The 19,697-nt window shown below is 40.5% G+C and overlaps 1 protein-coding gene across 3 annotated transcripts in view; it reads left to right on the forward strand.

The window, feature by feature from the left end:
* Positions 1-19,697, forward strand: part of MARCHF3 (membrane associated ring-CH-type finger 3) — a 146,535-nt gene that overhangs the window by 79,891 nt on the left and 46,947 nt on the right. For all 3 annotated transcript variants that reach the window (XM_030566277.1, XM_030566276.1, XM_030566275.1), the window contains one exon: positions 17,302-17,545. In XM_030566277.1, coding sequence (XP_030422137.1) covers positions 17,358-17,545 — 188 coding nt within the window. In that variant the 5' untranslated portion in view covers positions 17,302-17,357. The remainder of the gene's footprint in view (positions 1-17,301; positions 17,546-19,697) is intronic.

Below are 19,697 nucleotides of genomic sequence, written 5' to 3' on the forward strand. Positions count from 1 at the left end.
ACAGCATAATTGAGTTTGGTATAAGGTAGCTTTCCACAAAATTCAAGATAGAACTCTGTCTAAAAATTATAGAAGACCGATTTAGAATTTACAGCTCATTCTCACTGGGACAAAGGAACTCTTTTTGTTCTTTTATTAGTGCATCTTCCTGTGTGAAGCAAATGGTAGGAGAGTATTTTTAGTCACTTTTATCTGGAACGTAAGAGAGGAAAAGGAAAGGAGCTTAATTTTATATTCCTTTTTTTCTTTAAAGAAAAAATGGCTTTTTAATCTTCCAAAATATTTTGTTTAATTCATTTGCCAATAAACACCAGATGCTAAACCAGTGCCAACTAAATCACTACTGGAAAAAATACAAAGTAAGTTCTCTGTGGGGAGGATTAGCTGGCAAGCCCACAAGATTACATAGGCTGGTTACACACCATTATTTTGAGACAGCACATATATAAATAAGTTAATGCAAGAGAGTGCTTTCAGGGAATAAAGTACTATATACATGCTATGTTTTATTTATTTATTGAGTACCAACAGTGAGTTCAGCACTGGATAAAACATTAAAAGAGTTGGGCCCCACCCCAACGGGCTGATAATCTAGTCCTGATACTAGACAAACAATATAAGGAGAAAAGGCGCTATCTGTTCCATCTGCACCTAAAATCCCACTGTTCCTCAGTGCACACGAACTGCAGTATTCAACCCCAGATGATGCAGATGCCTGGGTCACTACTGAAAGGCTTCATGGAACAAAGTGCTTGGGGTTTCTGGAATGAGAGAGAGGTATAGAAAATCATTTTAATATGAAATGGCTATGTAGATTGAGAGATGGAAAGGAAGCTAATGAAAAATACATTGACAATATCAAGTTAAATTAGTATGCATTGAAACGGTGATATGATTAGGATAAAAACAACAATTTTAGGTACTGCATTCACTTGGCTTTCAAAAAAGTCAATTTTAACCTTTAAAAAACAAACGAAAATATTGTCCAGGCTGTGTTTAATAGGCTTGTAAAAAAGCCTTTGATGTCTCTGTGAAATTGGTAAAGTCAAAATTGCCAAAATTATCTGTTAAAAAAAATTAGGCCTCTTAAAATCAAAATCCAGAAATACTAAATACAGTTCATGCTGAGTGGTGGGTATTGTTTTATTTGTCTTCGGCTTTGTGAAACTTTAGGTTTCACATTTTCAAGCTCCTCTCTTCAACCATGAGGACTGGAAACTTACTGGGCCTTTAATAAAAGCCCCAAATATCACAAGACTCAATAAAATCATGAGTTACTAACGCTGCAGAGAATTTAGATATAATTTAAGGAATAAAATTAATCAAAGATTGGGACCGTATTATTCATTGGATCTTTGGAATTTTTTAGTTTTTCAAGTTACTTGCCAACTCAGGCCTTTTTGCCTTAGAGAATTTTGTTTTCAAAAATTACCCTCCACTGCTAACCAGCTCCACCACTATTAGCATCATTGTGAACCCTAACACAGAGAGGCTGCTAGCCTGCCTTTGAATCACTTAGACATTCTCTGAGCAGCATTAGAAGACCAAGGCTCGAATTTTGCAGAGATTTCCAAATGTGCTCAACTTTGTACACTGAGAATAGTTCAGAGTTACTCATTGCATGAAGTTAAGCACATGTGGTAGGCAGCCTTTGCAAGATCAGGGTCTGTGTAGGAGTCCTCTCTCACAATTCATAACCAGCATAAATGGAGAATGAGACCCACAGTTTGTAAAATTAAGTGTTTGCAGGATTGGGACTTTAGGGATTAAAAGGGTGGCAGCAGGCAGTAGTCCATTGGTTGGCCTAGTGGTAACGATGGTGAGACTTTAATAAAAACAAAACCACGACCATTTCTCTAGGTAGACAAGGCTGTAGTTGTAAATGGGGGATTTGACTCTGACCACTATCTCCTAAATTTTCTCCTACAGTTAATGTAAACTAAGGGCGTGGCTTGCCACACACTGACTGACTGTGTGGGCAGGGTGTGACTCTCTAGCATGTCACATACTAATTCACCCTGTGGACACTGCACTGTAGCAGCATTCACATGTATGTGGCAGGCTGGTATGTTGTAGATTATGTGCTGGCTTGCTGTACACTAACTTGCTGTGTAGACAAACCCTAACTAAGCTCTATCTACAGCCCATTGATTACAATAGGAATTTTTCCATATAAACTTCAACAAGATTTGATTGAGCTATTCTCTTTAAAATATGATTGTTTAACTAATATTTCAGCCTCACAGCCAAGTAGTGTAAGCAGGAAAGGGTTCAGCTATAAAACAGTGTGGTATAAGAAGTTAAATTGTATCCTTTTCTTGGTGGGCTGGTTGGCTTTGTTTTGTTAGTAGTTCCAAAGTGCACTGGTTTAATCTCTCCCTTCAGCCTATAAACGTGAAAGACAATCTGGGGTCAGCTTCACAAAACAAGAGAAAACACGCTATATGGAAAGAATGTCACACAGGGTCGGACTATGCCTTTCACTGCAAGTGAAGGGTCTGTTAACCAGATAGAAAGAGCTAGAGTCCCAGCAAAACATGCCTTCTTGTGACTCTGGTATGCACCTCTCTCTTTGAGGTAGTGGAGATCCCTTTCCTCTTCCCATACCCCCTATTCTCACCTCACCTCCTGTGCCATTACTGTAAGAGGAGCTGTAGGGATATCAGCTGCTGTTGAAAGTCACAAGAGAGCATTTCATCAGAAAAACAGAGGTACTAGAGCAATTTATCAGAACACTGCAGTGCAATAGCAATAATAAATACTGTACAAAGAAGGTTGCTCTTATCCAGACAAGAATATTTACTAAATCGAGTACTTGAAGATTTTAACATTACCAAAAGTGGTGCATGGAGGTTTGCCATGTGACTCCCATTGAAGTAAAAGGTGTCATGGTTAAATCTCTTCTTAGCACCTTGAGGCCAAAAATTAAAGCTGAGTGTCTAATGTTTGGTTCCTAAAGCCACTTTTTAGGCACCTATGTAAGTGATCTGATTTAGGGGAAAGACGACCACCTCTAGCTCCCATTTACTACAATGAAATCTGTGAATACCAGCCCATCTGAAAACTGCACATGTATTCCTAGGGGTCTGTGAGGATTTAGTCACCGGAGTCTAGGCACTCCAGTTTGAAAATGTTGTCCTTTAAAATATGCCTTTGAATATCAGAAATGTGCTATGTGCATATTCCAAGTGACCAAGTTCTTGGCAACAGTAGAACCACATGCTTTGGGAAGACACCACCAGTTCCGCTTCATCCTCATCAGGCAATGCTAAGAAGCTCTATTTAGTTATGAAACTATTATGGTGAAAAATGACACTTACCAATTCATATAGACCTAATCAAAAGAATGAACAATCCCAAGGTTGCCAGCTCTCACAATAATTTTTGTCAGTGCTGCAGTTCTGGAACACCAACACTGGCCTCTTGTATGAAGTTGCTAGGTTTCTGCCAGAGCTGCACCTGATGCTGCAGCAGTAAGAGGTCTCTGCTGGACACAGCTGCAAGCTATGGATTGCAGTACTCTGCTGCACCCAGTAGAGTAAGTCTGCTCCCCTGTTTGTGATGAGCATGGGAAGACAGAGCAGCTTACAAACCAGGCTAATTTTTGAGCTTGCCTGGTTGGCAGTACAATCATCCCTGCTGAAATATCTGGGCACAGCAATGTGAATTAAGGGTACAGTAGACGGGGGCGTTGTACTGAGTTCAGACTTTGGTACAGGTACCTGAAGTAGCCAGTGATATTTACGCTAGTGGCGTTTTGCTTACTTTAATTGTGGAAGGAGGGGATACGTTCTACCAGTGTAAATACCAAGTTTGCCTATCTACGACAGGCTGAAATAAAAAATCGCTGTTCCCCAACAGAAATGAGTCCTCGGACTTCAATTCTGAATATCCTTACTTGTCAGTTTTGACACCAATCATCATAGAAGTTTGTTTAAATTATTTTGAGCAGTAGGCAGTAAAAAGGGGGCTGGGGAAACAATTGAAGAAGAGTGTTGTCAGTTTCTCCAATATAATCTCACTAAAACTATTATTTTTGTGTTTATATAGTGACGGGAGGGGTTCTTCCATCACCATAGTAAATCCACCTCCCTGGGAGGCGGTTGCTAGGTTGACAGAACAGTTTTTCCATCGACCTAGTGCTGTCTGCACAGGGGCCAAGATCAGCTTAACTACATCACTTGGGAGTGTGGATTTTTTCATACCACTGAATGATGTAGCTGAGTCAATCTAATTTTGTAGTGTAGATCAGCCCTAGGAGTCAGGTAGGCCACTTTTTCAAATGGCATCTAGACCCAAAGCTATAAAATTTGCAGGTGTCAGCCAGCTAGTTGCAAGTCTATTGGCCTTAAATTTACAAGGTTGTGTTGGGTATACAAATAAAAAGATTCCTATTGACTTCAGTGGAGCTGAATCACATATGTGTGCAATAGGAAGGTGCAATTTAAGTAGCCTCTTTGAAGATCTGGGTTACAACAACAACAACAACATCATTCTGTCAGGAACTTGCAGAGTGTAACTGGAAGCACATATTACTTTGTTTTTCTAGATTGTGCTTAAGTAATAGACTCCTGGGACTTTATTCACGCCTGTGTTCCACCAGCTTCTGCTGGCAGAAACCCAGGCACTAGAAAGTCCATTCACTGAAAGACACATTGCAGTGACACAAGGTATCTGCAATCCCCTGCTCCACAAAGAAGCCTGGAGACAGCTGGCACAGTTCAGGAAGTATTTGGACTGGTCTGGGAAAATCTGGTCAGAACAGAGGATATGCTGAGTCATGATTTCCTCCTCCTGTTTGTCCAGTGTTCCAGAAAACCTGAGAAAAACAAGACTCACATGTCCTGACTTTCAGTGCTAAGAAAAACATAGCACCCCTTTATACATCTAAAGAAAGAAAGAGACAACCTCTGTTTTCTACCCCCTTTTCAGGTCAGCCTTACATTAACTCTGTATTTATTTCTGTTAATGGAAGACTTATGAATAAAACTGAAGGGCCAGATTCGTAAAGATACATATGTGCTCTAGCTGTATAGTGGAATTCTCAACTCCGAGGTAGCTGGCTCAGGCTACCTGCATTATATGCAGAGAGTTGGGCATCTGTGAAAGGATACTCAAAAGTAAGCAAATTGAGCAGGGAATCACCTAAGCTAGGCAGGTGGCCAAATGCAAAGGGTTTTGGTTCAGATTCAAAGGTACTTATATGCCTAATTGCCAATGATCTGAACCTTAGACACTAGACTGATAGGCCAGAGATAGGCCCCTCTCTCTGTTCAGGGTTCTCAGCCATGAAACTTCTCCTGGCATTAGGGCTGAACTGCCTTTAGGCACATTTCTACTGAAAAACTAGAGAAATAGACCACCCCACCCCAGAATACCCAATAGCCCAGTGGTTAGGGCACTTGCCTGGGATGTGGAGACCAAGATTCAAATCCCTTCTCTTCCGGACTTGAGCCCAGGTGTATCTGTGGGCTATTCTGGAGTGATGTGGGAGCGTTCCTAATCTTCCTCCTTGTTGCTGTTGTATAAACAGTTAAATATTCACTGGGCCAGAGAGAGAGAGAGGCTACAACCTAGTGTCTAGGGCATTCATCTGGGTTGTGGGAGACCTGGCTTCAAGGTCCTGCTCCATATAGGCAAAGTGGGGATTCAAATTTGAGTCTCATACACCAAGAGAGTGCCCTAACCACTGGACTGTTGGGTATTCTGGACACACGTGCTAGCCCACTCGCTGTCTTCTGTGCAGGATCTGCCGATGCTATGGGCACTCTCAAAGCATGCCCACAGGATCAGGCCCCACTGATAAGATGGGCAGGGGAATATGGTTTGAGAAGCTTACTGTGGCAGCTCCACGGCTTTGGCCTGTGCGAGGGCTCCAAGCTGCTGGTTAGCTGCGGAGTGTCGTCATGCATGCCTATTGGTGGAAAATTAAGTGCGGAGGAGACATAGACACTTACTGGATTAGGTAGCAGCTGAGCTATGGTTTTGAAAATGTCAGTGAGGCCAAAGTATTGCGTAGAAGCCTAACTGCCTTTGTAAATATGGCCCAAGGCTTGGCTACTTTAAGTATTTATTCATTTGGCAAACATCATGAACTTTTTTCACTAGTGAAAACTTTATTTATACTTTATTTATACATACATTCATATTTATTCAATTTGAACATTGCTATTTATATAGTTCTACTATGCCAAGTGGGAAAAAAGTAGTCACATCCTCTAATTGAAAATGGTTTGAAATTCTGGGCATCCAAATAGGAGCATTGATTTATGGATGGGCAGACATTTTGAAAACATACAACGAATAAAGGAACATTCAGGGATCTGTCCTTAGTCTGGTTCTATTCATTATCTTCATAAATTATTTGGATAATGGCATAGAAACTACATTAATAAATTTTGTGAACAATACCAAGCTGTGAAGGATTGCAAGCACTTTGGAGGACAGGATTAGAATTCAAAGTGATCTTGACAAATTGGAGAAATGATTTGAAACAAAATAGGGTGAAATTCAATAAGGACAAATACAAAATACTACACTTAGGAAGGAACAATCAATTGCAAAAATAGAAAATGGGAAATGGCTGCCTAGGAAGGAATACTGCAGAAAAGGATCTCGGGTTATAGTGGATCACAAACTATGAGTCAATAATGTAAAACTTTTGCAAGAAAGCAAACATCATTCTCAGATGTATTAGGAGGAGTGTTAAAAGCAAGACATGAGACATAATTCTTCACTCTACTCAGCACTGATAAGGCTGCAACTGAAATGAGGTGTCCAGTTCTGGGCACCTTACTTTGGAAAAAGATATGGACAAATTGAAGAAAGTCCAGAGAAGAACAAAAATGATCAAAGGCGTAGAAAATATGACCTATGAGGAAAGATTGGAAAAAAATGGTTTTGTTTAGTCTGAAGAGAAGATGGTGGCGGTGGCGGGGAGAATGGGGAACGACATGATAAGTTTTCAAGTATATAAAAAGGTTGTTTATAAAGAGAAGCTTGTTTATAAATTGTTCTCCTTAATCACTGAGGAAAGGATAAGAAGCAATGGGCTTAAATTGTAGCAAGGGAGATTTAGATTAGACATTAGGAGAAACTTCCTAACTGTAAGGGTAGTTAAGCACTGGACAGATTACCTAGAGAGGTTATGGAATAGCAGTCATTGAAGTTTTTTAAGAGGTTAGACAAACACCTGTCAAGGATGGTCTAGTTGTTATTACTCAGTCCTGCCTCAGTGCAAGGGTTGGACTAGATGACCTGCTGATGTCCCCTTCCAGTCCTACATTTCTGTGATTCACACTGAATTGCTTTGTGCCACTGTCTAGTAGTAGTGGCACTCAGTTCTCAGACATGAAGGTTTATAAAATTGTAGTTAATATACAGTTTAGAGCCTAGCAATTTTAAAGCTCTGCATGTTCAGATCAACGGAGCTGAAAATTGTGATCTACAGTATTCAAAACTAGTAAGATGTGGGCTGAAATAAAATCAGCATGAATTGCTCAACAATATCAATGGAATCAGCATTGCACTGCTATATATTGTAAAACATTACAGTGAAATCTTGCAAGTATTACATAGCATGTCTTGTCCAAGTGGTAACTAAGCATAACATCTTCCTGTTTCAATATTCTCAACTTGTATCCCATAGTAGAAACCATTTTTTTCAACACTGAATGCTGCTAAGTTATGAGTTTTAACAGGCTTTTTTTCTTTTAAACCACAGCACTGAATGTTATTCTAAAATTATTTTCTAAATATTCTTAAACTCCCAGTTGATCCCCTGCTGATGTTCATTGTGAAAAGTATTAAAGGTCTAATAATAATAATTGGAACTTTTGTAATTCACTGTCCAACATGTGTTTTGTGCCCTCCTCTGGTGGATTTTTAGAGGATAACTGTATAGCTTCCAGCTAAGGGAGTTATATCTTGAACTCAAGTAGTAGAAGCTCATGCTTTTAAGTCTGGATGGCTCGGGTTCAATCTTTGGTGACTAGCTACAATGGAGGTTGCTACACTTATAATCCCTTTAATCAGAGGTTCTGAATATGCTTTGTTGTAGGCACAGCTAGCCTATAGTTAAGGAACCAAAAATTTGGAATGGGAAGTGTTTGAAATGTTGGGAAGCCTTATAGTTTTGCCAGTCTGGAACATCCATTTGAGGGATGAGGGGGGAGAGTGAGATAGGACCAGGAAACTGGGACAAGGAATCCAGAGTGGTAGTGGGTGGCACTTGAAATCAGATGAGGAGCTGGGGTGGGTTAGACAGCAATAGGATAGACATAGACTGGAGGGGACAGCGGAAGCAGGGTCTTTGACTACTAGCGACCACTCCGTTCAGGAGCCTGGAATAGACCCAGGATTCCTGAGTTTCACAGTTCCTCTTCTGTCAGATGATATCTGTGAAACCCAGTCGCAAAAAGTGTCTCATCCCCCTATAGAGCTGGTCTGTGACATATAGGATGATAACCTACTGCCTCTGCCATCACTTACTCCATTAGCTCAAGTGACAGAAGTCTGTGCAGTGGATCTAAAGGTTCATTGGCAGGATTGGAGCCATGCGAGTTTCACTATGATTCCACATGACAGAATTTCTGGGGCAGTTCAGTTTTGATTTTTACAAAAAATCCTGGGGAAATACATATAGAAACTATGTTGAGAGAACATTATGGTTGTAAAGTCAAGCATTCAGGAAATCCTACAGGTCAGTTAATTCAGCCAATGAATACATGACTTTGCAACTTTAACAATATTAAGATGGCTAAGAATCCTGGTCCCTATTTTATATTTTAAGTGAAAATAGGGGCAGAGAGGTTAAGTCATTTGTCCAGGGTCACACAACAGAATCCAGGCGTCCTGACTCCTGTGCCTGTGTTTTAAACACATGATCATCTTAGTCTCCCCTACATACCAGAGCCATCTGGATGTCCAAGTAAGGTGAAAGGTGATAAGTGAAAGGTAGCAACCAGGGAATTCCGGTTCTGAGAACTGTCAGGGAAGGCAAATGCAGCACGCAAACTACAGCTGGGGTCAAACATGCCCAGAGCTGTAGGAGAGTTAGAAAAAAGTCACAGAATGGCCTGGAGCTTTAAGGGAGTTGTGCTCAGCCCCACATGTGCCTGTGGGCTGGGATGGTGAATAATATGGAAAATACTATAATAAGAACATAAGAACGGCCATACTGGGTCAGACCAAAGGTCCATCTAGCCCAGTATCCTGTCTTCCGACAGTGGCCAATGCCAGGTGCCCCAGAGGGAATTAACAGAATGGAATCATCAAGTGATCCATCCCCTGTCACTCATTTCCAGATTCTGGCAAACAGAGGCCAGGGACACCATCCCTGCCCATCCTGGCTAATTGCCATTGATGGACCTATCCTCTATGAATTTATTTAGGTCTTTTTTGAACCCTCTTATAGTCTTGGCCTTCACAACATCCTCTGGCAAATAGTTCCACGGGTTGACTGTGCGTTGTGTGAAGAAATACTTCCTTTTGTTTGTTCTGAACCTGCTGCCTGTTAATTTCATTTGGTGATCCATAGTTCTTGTATTATGAGAAGGAATAAATAACACTTCCTTATTTACTTTCTCTACACCAGTCATGATGTTATAGACCTCAGTCATATTCCCCCCTTATTCATCTCTTTTCCAAGCTGAAAAGTCAGTCTTATTAATCTATCCTCATATGGAAGCCATTTCATATCCCTAATAATTTTTGTTGCCCTTTTTTGAGATGGGGCGACCACATCTGCATGCAGTATTCAAGATGTGGGCATACCATGGATTTATATAGAGGCAATATGATATTTTCTATCTTATTATCTATCCCTTTCTTAATGATTTCCAACATTCCATTCGCTTTTTTGACTACCGTTGCACATTGAGTGGATATTTTCAGAGAACTATCCACAATGATTCCAAGATCTCTTTCTTGAGTGGTAACAGGTAATTTAGACCCCCATCATTTTATATGTATAGTTGGGATTATGTTTTAAAGATATAGAAGATCAGTGGAGTGGGCCTCATCTGAAATACTGTGTGCAATACCAACAAGGAGTCCGGTGGCACCTTAAAGACTAACAGATTTATTTAGGCATAAGCTTTTATGGGTAAAAAACCCACTTCTTCAGATGCATGGACCTAAGAAGTGGGTTTTTTACTCACGAAAGCTTATGCCTAAATAAATCTGTTAGTCTTTAAGGTGCCACTGGACTCCTTGTTGTTTTTGTGGATACAGACTAACACTGCTACCCCCTGATACTTGTGTGCAATACCAATCTCAAAAAGAGTCAGAGAAGATTGTGGAGAGTGGAAAAAAAAATCATATGAAGAGATTGAAAACATTAACATTAAGATTCTACCTTAGAACGAAGATAAGTAAGGGAGGAGAGGAATTATGGGAATATGATAAATGGTAGAAGGTAGAGGAAGAACTTCTGCTCTCTGTGTTTACCCAAGAGCAGGGGAATCTTCAGTGAAAGTAGGATAGGAAATCCAAAGCCAATAAATGAAATACTTTTCCCCACACAGTTTATAATTAGACTGTGGAACTCATTGCCCTAGGAAGCCACTGGGGCCAACAACATGCAAGAGGATTGAACATTTATATGAAAAGACTATCCAGAGTTATCAGTTATAAGAATTTTTGGAAAGAATATTAAACCTCATGCTTCAGGGTTATGCTAGTCTTTAATCTGAGCTGTGGAGCCCGCCATATGTGGCAGTATTGCCTTTCCAGAAGCCAAGGAAGGTAAGGTATCTACCTTTATCTCCCCACTCTGGTAAACTTATTGTCTCCTCACAGTGGTCCTCCAGCTCCCAGCACTGCTGGATCAGTGACATGACTAAGCCCTCCAGGTGTATCACACAAATCCACCCTTTCAAGAATTAATAGAACAAGTCTAATGGAAACAAAGCCATCTCCCAGCTGTCCTGTGACTACAGAGATCTTCCACGGTTTGCTCAGGCTGCATTCTCCCAGGACTACCTAACATCTTCATCCTCTCTGGGTAGTAGTTTCTATTCTAGCTCCCTCATGAGTTCAGCAGTTCACTTTCGCAGGCGGCACAAAGTCATCATAGGGGTTCTTCCTCCCACCCTCACTGAAGTCCCAGCCTCAACCCTCTAAGCAACTGCAAGTATCAATTCCTTTCAACACTGCTTACAGCACTACCCTTTCCCAGAGCTTCCCAATTACCCTTGTGTCAAGGCTCAGGGTCTGCCAGACCCACCTTTCAGGCTCACTAAAGAGAGTCAGCCTCCCTCTGCCCTTTGTATCACCCACCTGACCTTTCTGCAAGAAAGTCTTCCATCTCCCTTCTCAATGAGATGAGCAGGCTTCCACTTTCTTACTGGAAACCTAAATACCTGTTGCCTGAGGAGGAAGTTAACTAGCACAGGTAGGGCTGAGCAAAACTCCCTTAAAAGGACAAGCCCACCTTCTGGCAGTCTCCAAATGATATTTTTCAGAATGAAATTTACATAGTTAAGTACTCCTGTTCTGCAATACACAGTCATATATATTAAAAAAACATTAAACTGTCCTGAAATAAAAATCTGCAGTTTTTAATAATAGCAAAAGCATATGAACACAACCTTTGTTTTTTGTGTGCCATATTTTCAGAAAGACTTCTGGACAAAATGGATTTACCTTCACCAGCAAAATTTGTCAGACAAATTGAAGGGCTCCACTGAGGTCCTTAGAAAACATGACCTTATCAAGTCACGTAAGGATTGGTAAGAGCAATATGTGCCTTGCTTTCCCATTTGGCCTTGAACATCACTAGCTTGACACTTCTCCCTGACGCTTAATGATAACTTAAAACAGTGAGCAACAAGTAATGTTAAACTGGGGGGAAAGATTCTGGAGAGACAGATAAATTTTCTTAAGGAATGTAAAAATGAAATAGGAGCCAAAGCACCCCCACAGATTTGGTTTTTGTTTTTCCATGACTATAACACTCTTTAGAGAAACCTTCTCTTGCTAACAAGTTAGTGTATTCCCCTCCCCCCCCCCCCGTTGGTTCTAAAATCTCAGAGCTGATTGATATGTTTGAGTTGCATTTCTTGAAATGAATCACAGGCTTCTGAGAATGTAGAATGGGAAAAGAGAATGCATTTCCAAACATATGAATACAACAGATGCATTATGTGCTGTTTTTAATAAGGGTGCTGAAGAAGCACAAATGGGCAGTTTACACAAGAGCTCCACTTCAATATTTGTATAACTTTTGCCTCTTACTTCCTTACAGTATAAGAGCTTTTTTGTCTCATGTGAATCCATTCCAAACCACTCAGGGTTTCTACTGAAGCTCTGAAGAGATTCCCTCATGGCTAAAACTGAAAATCCACTATTGTAATTGAATTCATCAGCATGATGGTGCTTTATGGGTTTAAGAAACGAATTCAATTTATGTACACTGGTCAAAAGTGTACTGAAGATTCAATGTATGTGCCCATTGTAAATTCAGGTGAGCTGCTGAAATTCCTTCCCTGGCTGTTGAGGTTGGTTTTTGACATTTCCATATGTTTGAATATAACTTAATAAGAGTCCAAGTGCCTTGCATACAGTTATTTCTGGAGTCCTGTAGTTTCTCTTAATCCCAGAATTACAAGTCTCTTACAGGAGGAAAATCCTTCTGTCATAAAGGGTTAATGTCTCTTTTACCAGTAAAGGGTTAAGAAGCTTAGTAAACCTGGCTGACACCTGACCAGAGGACCAATGGGGGGACAAGATACTTTCAAATCTTGGTGGACGGAAGTCTTTTGTTTGTGCTCTTGGTTTTGGGGGTTGTTTGCTCTTGGGACTAAGAGGGACCAGACGTCAATCCAGGCTCTCCAAATCTTTCTGAATCAGTCTCTCATGTTTCAAACTTGTAAGTAACAGCCAGGCAAGGCGTGTTAGTCTTATTTTTGTTTTCTCAACTTGTAAATGTTCCTTTTTGCTGAGAGGATTTTACCTCTGTTTGCTGTAACTTTGAACCTAAGGCTAGAGGAGGTTCCTCTGGGCTATACGAATCCGATTACCCTGTAAAGTATTTTCCATCCTGATTTTACAGAGATGATTTTTACCTTTCTTTCTTTAATTAGAAGCTTTCTTTTTAAGAACCTGATGATTTTTCCGTGTTGTAAGATCCAAGGGGATTGGATCTGGACTCACCAGGAATTGGTGGGGGAAAAGAAGGGGGGGATGGTTAAATTCTCCTTATGTTAAGATCCAAGGGGTTGGATCGATGTTCACCAGGAACTTGGTGAGAAAGCCTCTCAAGGCTGCCCAGGGAGGGGAAGGTTTTGGGGGAACAGAAAGTGTTCCAGACACTGAAATTTCTGGATGGTGGCAGTGTTACCAGATTTAAGCTAGTAATTAAGCTTAGAAAAGTGTCCATGCAGGTCCCCACATCTGTGCCCTAAAGTTCAGAGTGGGGGAGGAATCTTGACACCTTCTGTAAAGAAAAGCTATTTAAGTAATTGTTTGTTAGGAATACTCAGCTGTTGGTGTAGCCAAGAAACAAAGGCCTATAACTTCATTTCATACTGTGGATTGCCAACATTTGGTGGCAGTTGTGTCTAAGGGCCTACTAAAAGCCCCTGTATCACATGTTGCCCCTTCATTGGGGGAGGAGGGAAAGAGAGAGAGAGAGAGACAGACAGACAGACAGACTTCCTGATCTGTATATTGTCTGCTTTTGTGTTTGAAAAGCCCACAGAAAGGGGCTTGGAAGAATAATTTTTAAAATAAAAGGGGAGGGGGATAATACCACCAGTGAGCTGTATGTACCACATTGGGTGAGAGCAAGCAGATCAGGAAGTAAGAGAGTGCATATAAGCTAGGGCTGACCTTTGCTGGAATAGCATCTTGTAATTTTGAATAAGTCATTATGGGGAGCAGGATATGGCCTTCTAGCTAAAGCAGAAGACTAGGATTCAGGAAATATGGTCCTGGCTCTGCCACAGGCTTCCAGAATAACCTTGTGCAATTTACTTAAACACTTTTTGGGCCTCAGTTCCACTCTCCACTTCTCTGCCTCACGGGGTGTATTGAGATGTACTATATTATTTGTTGTAAGATGCTTCAAGTTTCTCAAAAAAAGTGTTACATGTAAGTGCAAAGTACTACCATCATTCAGCAGGCGCATGGTAGTCACTGGGCTCTAGGAGAATAGGGAGATAATTTTCTCAGTAGAATTTTGGTTAGATAGGAGAGGGGCAAGGTGGGAATCAGAGTCCAGACGAGGAGGTTGCAGTAATCAAGGCAGAGAGAGGAAACGACAGATTATAAACATTTTCTGAAGTGTGTCAGTAAGTATACCCTTGTTACTACATACTCATTGCCAGCTCTCATTAGAAACAGGATCAAGTCAAGGACTGCCCTCCTGGGGTTTCCAATTTCAAAGTTTGGGGCAAGTTTATCTCCCTAGTACCTTTTCTGTTCATCTCGATCTTTTCAAATAGTCTTGTCACTTTGTATTAGCGCTGCCTTTCTCTGCAATTCCTGGCATCTGAAATAGTCCTCCGACCTCCTCAGTATTATCTCTCTCATTAAATGCCAGATGGAAAGACACATTTTCTTCCTTGCCTTTGCTCTTAATCTCTCCCCTTCTGCTAAGATATTTGTGGCCACAATGGTGAGATTTTCACATATTTTGGATGGAAAACATTCTGAATGAATTTGGAGTTTTATTGGCTATAAAGATTTATTGTTCTTCAGAATCAACATTGACTTCAGCTTTGCCTTAGTCAGTATGTACCTCTCAGGACAATTAATTTTGGTCTTCACCTCAGAGTATGATATGTGCTTATTATTTAAGCCTGTAATTGTATTAATTCCAAGCATATACTGTGGGATGCAGTTTGCATGAAGTACATTCCCAGGAGTACCATGTTTGGAATCAAGTTAATTACATTTTAGATCTATGCTGGAATTGAAACAAAATTTAAAAAAAAATTATTTTTGAGGCCTAAATTAATGTCATTATCGATTGTTAAAATGTTTTTTTTTCCATTAGAGAAGTGAAAATTATTAAGTTAGACAAAAGAATAGGGCAAGGTTGCTCCACTAGCCTGGAATGTCAAGGCAGTTCTGTGCACAAGGATTTGAATTAACATCACAGATGGGAGATGGCTACAACTAAGAGTTCTCTGTGCTTTAATAGTCTGCAGTTAGTTGCATCATCTGGTGTTTCAGAAAATGCTCTTAAAAACTTATCAAATGGCTGATGAATGTGTTTGCAAAGGCTTGGATGGTCACGTTATATGGAACAATAAATTTGCTGTTGTACATAATGAGGTCAGTGAAGCAACCAGAAAGGAAATATATAATTCTGTAGCATGGGTCTGTAAGCACAGTACTGTGTAGGCTATTTAAGTTTAATGAAGCAGCTACTCTGCTGCTGCGTATTCTTGTTGAACAATCTCAGCATGTATTTTAAAACAGAAGTGTTACTGGTAATCATGTCCCTGCACCCTCTCCTTGGAAATCCTGGGGGTCCTATTCTCATAAGAAGTCTTCATCTTTTATGTGCTAATGGTTTTGAAATTAGTCATTTGCTTCATTTTCATTGTAAATGAGGGTCAGAATGTGATTTCTTTCTTTTCCCTGTTCTCTGAACATTGAAACTACTGTAAGCTGGCTCATCAGCATCCACTTCTCTCTGGGGTACAGAGTTTGAAAAGTAGCTGAAAACAATCCCATTAAAACACACACGTTCCCAGGCATGCTTTCCTATTCTTAGAAACCTGTCTAAGAAGGCCTGCATCCATTCTGAAGCTTGCATTATACAAATGACGTGGCATCACCATCACATCCTTGCATCTCCCAAAGAGATCCAGTCAGGAAACGTCAAAAAAATCAACAGTGACATTCCAGTGTCTATTCAAATCCAACGAGATCCAGTTGTATTAATTCATTCTTTAAACACTCCTTTCTAAAGGGTTCTTAAAAGAAGTAATGATTAATATTTAAATGCACGGTTTGATTCCTAGCATGCAGTACCATACAAATAATGATGGCTGAAACGTGAATTAAGTTTTGGGTTTTTAAATGGACTAAATGTTGTGCACAGACAGAAACACTTTGGCACAGTATAGGTCTGGCTCCAATTTGCACAAAGAATAATAATCATTCATAGCACTCAAAGTGGTATTTTACATCTATGGATCTCAAGGCATATTACAAAGGAAGATTGGGATCAATCACATTTTATAGATGGAGCAACGAAGGTCTAGAGAAGTTAAGCCCAGAGCCTCAAGAGGTGTTTAGGCACCTAACTCCCCAAAAGGATCAGAGCCCAAGTGACCTGCCCAGTGCTATGTTGATTCAGTGATAGAGCTGGAAACCAAGTTTCTAGGCACAGTGCCCATGTGCTATTGACTCACACCGCCTTGCCTTAAAAATCACACCTGGACATAATGACCATCATTATGTGAAGCTGCAAAGAATGTGTGTCCAAAGGCTCTGTCATCTTCCATTATTGTTAGTGTAACTTTGGTTTGCAATTATCACTATCCAGGACAACATATAAAATATATGCTAAGTGTTGGGAAAATAAGCCGAACATATGAGAGAGCCATATGCATGCTATAATTTTTACCTCTCCTTGTGGCATGAATTATTACTGCATGCAGGCTATCATTAAGTGGGTTTGTGTTATGAATGCTTGGTATTTGTTGTTTCTCTATTCGGCTGTGTTACTGAAGTAATGCGCTTAGCCATAATAGATTATTTTCACAGAGGGATTTCACAGAGTATATTATCATCTGCTTTCTCTTTCAAGACAATCTTGTCAGTTTGTGGTCAGAGGCAAGTGTCAAGTTAAATGAATGTATTAGGTTCATTTTACAACACAGGCAAAAGAGACAGACAGACAAAAGGTTCCAGTCTTTTCATTTCTCACCACCATGACTTTAAAATTCAACAGAGGAAAACAAAGGAAACCCTGTATGTGCAGCTGATTCCTAGATATGCACATTTCACAAGTTATTTTTCAACTATAAGTAGTATTTTAAGCTTTCTTTCAATACCAAGAGGCAGATAGGTTGGGGTTATTTTTTTCTTTTGAAAAATATCTCTCTCATTTCATAGAGATCAATACGACAGTTACACACACAGATGCGCCTGCTGCATTGTTATTAAATGCCATGGGTTCGTGTGTGTGTGTGTGTGTGTGTGAGAGAGAGAAATTTGTAAGAAGATATGGTGCTACTCCAACCCTATTTCATTTTAACTAATGGGATGTTGGTTGCCTGTAATTTTGCATTCACTGTTAACAGCCCTGCTTTAATAAATTGTTTTCTGATCTGTTCCTAGATGGAAATCCTGTATAAATGTGAAAACCATTAGCAAAGTAATTGCTGTCTATTACCATGACAACCAGCCGCTGCAGTCACCTGCCTGAAGTCTTACCAGACTGCACCAGCTCAACTGCTCCCCTAGTAAAGACGGTGGAGGATTGTAGCAGTCTTGTGAATGGACAGCCGCAGTATGTCATGCAAGTTTCAGCCAAGGACGGGCAGCTTCTGTCAACAGTAGTAAGGACTCTTGCCACACAGAGGTACTGTAGTACCAAATAAAAAACAAACATATCATTGATCATTAAACTGTTTTAGCTCGGAAGTGCAGAAAGGGGCTAGAATTACAGGATTCAAGTCTGTGTCAGACAAGAGATCTATATAAAAAAGCCAAACACACGTACAAGCTCAGTCATGCCTGTTTCTATGACAATTAAGTAAGAAGCTGAAATTCATCATGTTTAGTTTTTTATTTTAGGTCACATACAGAAGAAGAAGATAGTTGTGTTGCTGCTCGCGTAAGATTTACTACTGTGATAATTAAACTCATCACTATAATTTTATCATCCTCACCATCTCACCTTTTATAATTAAACTCTCATTATACCTTCATGCAAAAAAAATGTGGCAGTGCTGTCTGAAGATGCAGATGGTCAAGTGAATGTTTCAATAATTTCTCCCAATTTGTAAAAGGAAACTTCAGAATGTTACTCCTGATGACTTGTGAATGCTACTCATTACTTACTGGTGAGAACACTCACTCATTCCAGTGATGCTTCATACATGGTTTTAATCTCAAAACACGCACTGTCAAGGTACAGAATATTGCATACAGCATTCCTCTCCCTCCCTTTTCATGAGCTGTTGCTAATACTGCCATAACACATTTTGTTCAGACTACTATTCCTAAACCATGCCACACACTCTAACTCACTGAGCCAGCAAAGAATCTGTCTCTCATAAAGATTCACATGCAGGCTTTGTTGCCGGAGCCATTTCTCATGTGATTGATAGCAGTTTTTCATGCTGTTGATGCACACTGAGAGATTATGTGGCAAAATATATATTTGTCATATACTTTGAGACCACAAACTAGGTGGGTTTTTTTGTTCTCTTAATACTTTAGTAAGAGACTCCATAAGGGTTTGACAGTATTCACACAGGAGATTTTGGGCAAAATTCTACTCCATTTCCTTGGAGACTTAAGAATAGTTCTGGATTTACATCAGTGTAACAGAGCACAGAATCAAGCCCCCTGCATTGTTTAAAGGGGGGATGTTATTAACTTGCTGGGGTGTCATGTAAAGATGTGTGTTTTTTGGAGTGAAACAATTATTCCTTTCAGGTTTTTATCAGACTGAACTTACTAGCTCACATCTGCATGTAATGTCATCACAAACACCACTGGGGTGTTTTTTAAATAAACAGTGGGCCAGATTGTCCCTTCGCCTAGGCCATCTTTACACTTCACTGGATTTTACACTCATGTAGTGAAAGAAGAACCTGGTTCCATATACACAGAGCGCCATTGAAAAGCAGCCAGAGCGGGGGTAGTAGGCAGCAGCAGCAGCAACACATTGCCCAATAATGAGGAGGGGAAATTTGGATCAGTGACAAAGAGACAAAGACACTATTATAAGAAAGTCCGGTGAACCCAAAGCATCTATACAGAGTTGGCGTTTTCAGGGTCTCAGCCAAAAGATCCACACACATGAAAATGCAATTTATTCAATTTATCTACCTTGGCTGAATGAACGGCTATGTTAATCTTGCTGGGATTTTAAACTGTGGGTCCCGGGAGTCCAAGCATTTCAAGGCTGATACTTAATCTGCCCCTCTAGCATGTTACAGTTCTAGCACTTCAGGGATTTATTCTGCTCTTATTTATTTTTCATGCGTGTTACTGATAGTTACACATGTCTGTAGAAGGGAGAACTAAGGCCATGGCTACACTGGCGCTTTACAGTGCTGCAACTTTGGCGCTCAGGGGTGTGAAAAACACCCCCTCCGAGCGCTGCAAGATACAGCGCTGTAAAGCGCCAGTGTAAACGGCTCCCAGCGCTGCAAGCTACACCCGTAGAGGATGTGGATTACGCACAGCACTGGGAGAGCTCTCTCCCAGCGCTGGCGCTGCGACCACACTCGCACTTAAGTTTCAAGTGTAGCCATAGCCTGAGTCCTTAAGGCTTTTGTAAGAGAGAGGTCTTCTTCCTCTGCCCCATCAAAAGCGATCCTTCCTTTGGCTGAGAAGACTCACACTGTTCCTTTCAGAACCCAGTAATGGTGCTCCTTAGCTGGCCATAAGGAATTGCTCCAGATGTGTGGTGCTGCCTTCACCAAACCAGAGCATCTTGGATCTCTTTAGAGCACAGTCACACTTGGCTTAGAGACTCTGCTCGTGTACTTGGCAGTGCC

The sequence above is a fragment of the Gopherus evgoodei genome, chromosome 6 (genome assembly GCF_007399415.2).
Source record: "Gopherus evgoodei ecotype Sinaloan lineage chromosome 6, rGopEvg1_v1.p, whole genome shotgun sequence".
NCBI classification, from domain to species: Eukaryota; Metazoa; Chordata; order Testudines; family Testudinidae; genus Gopherus; species Gopherus evgoodei.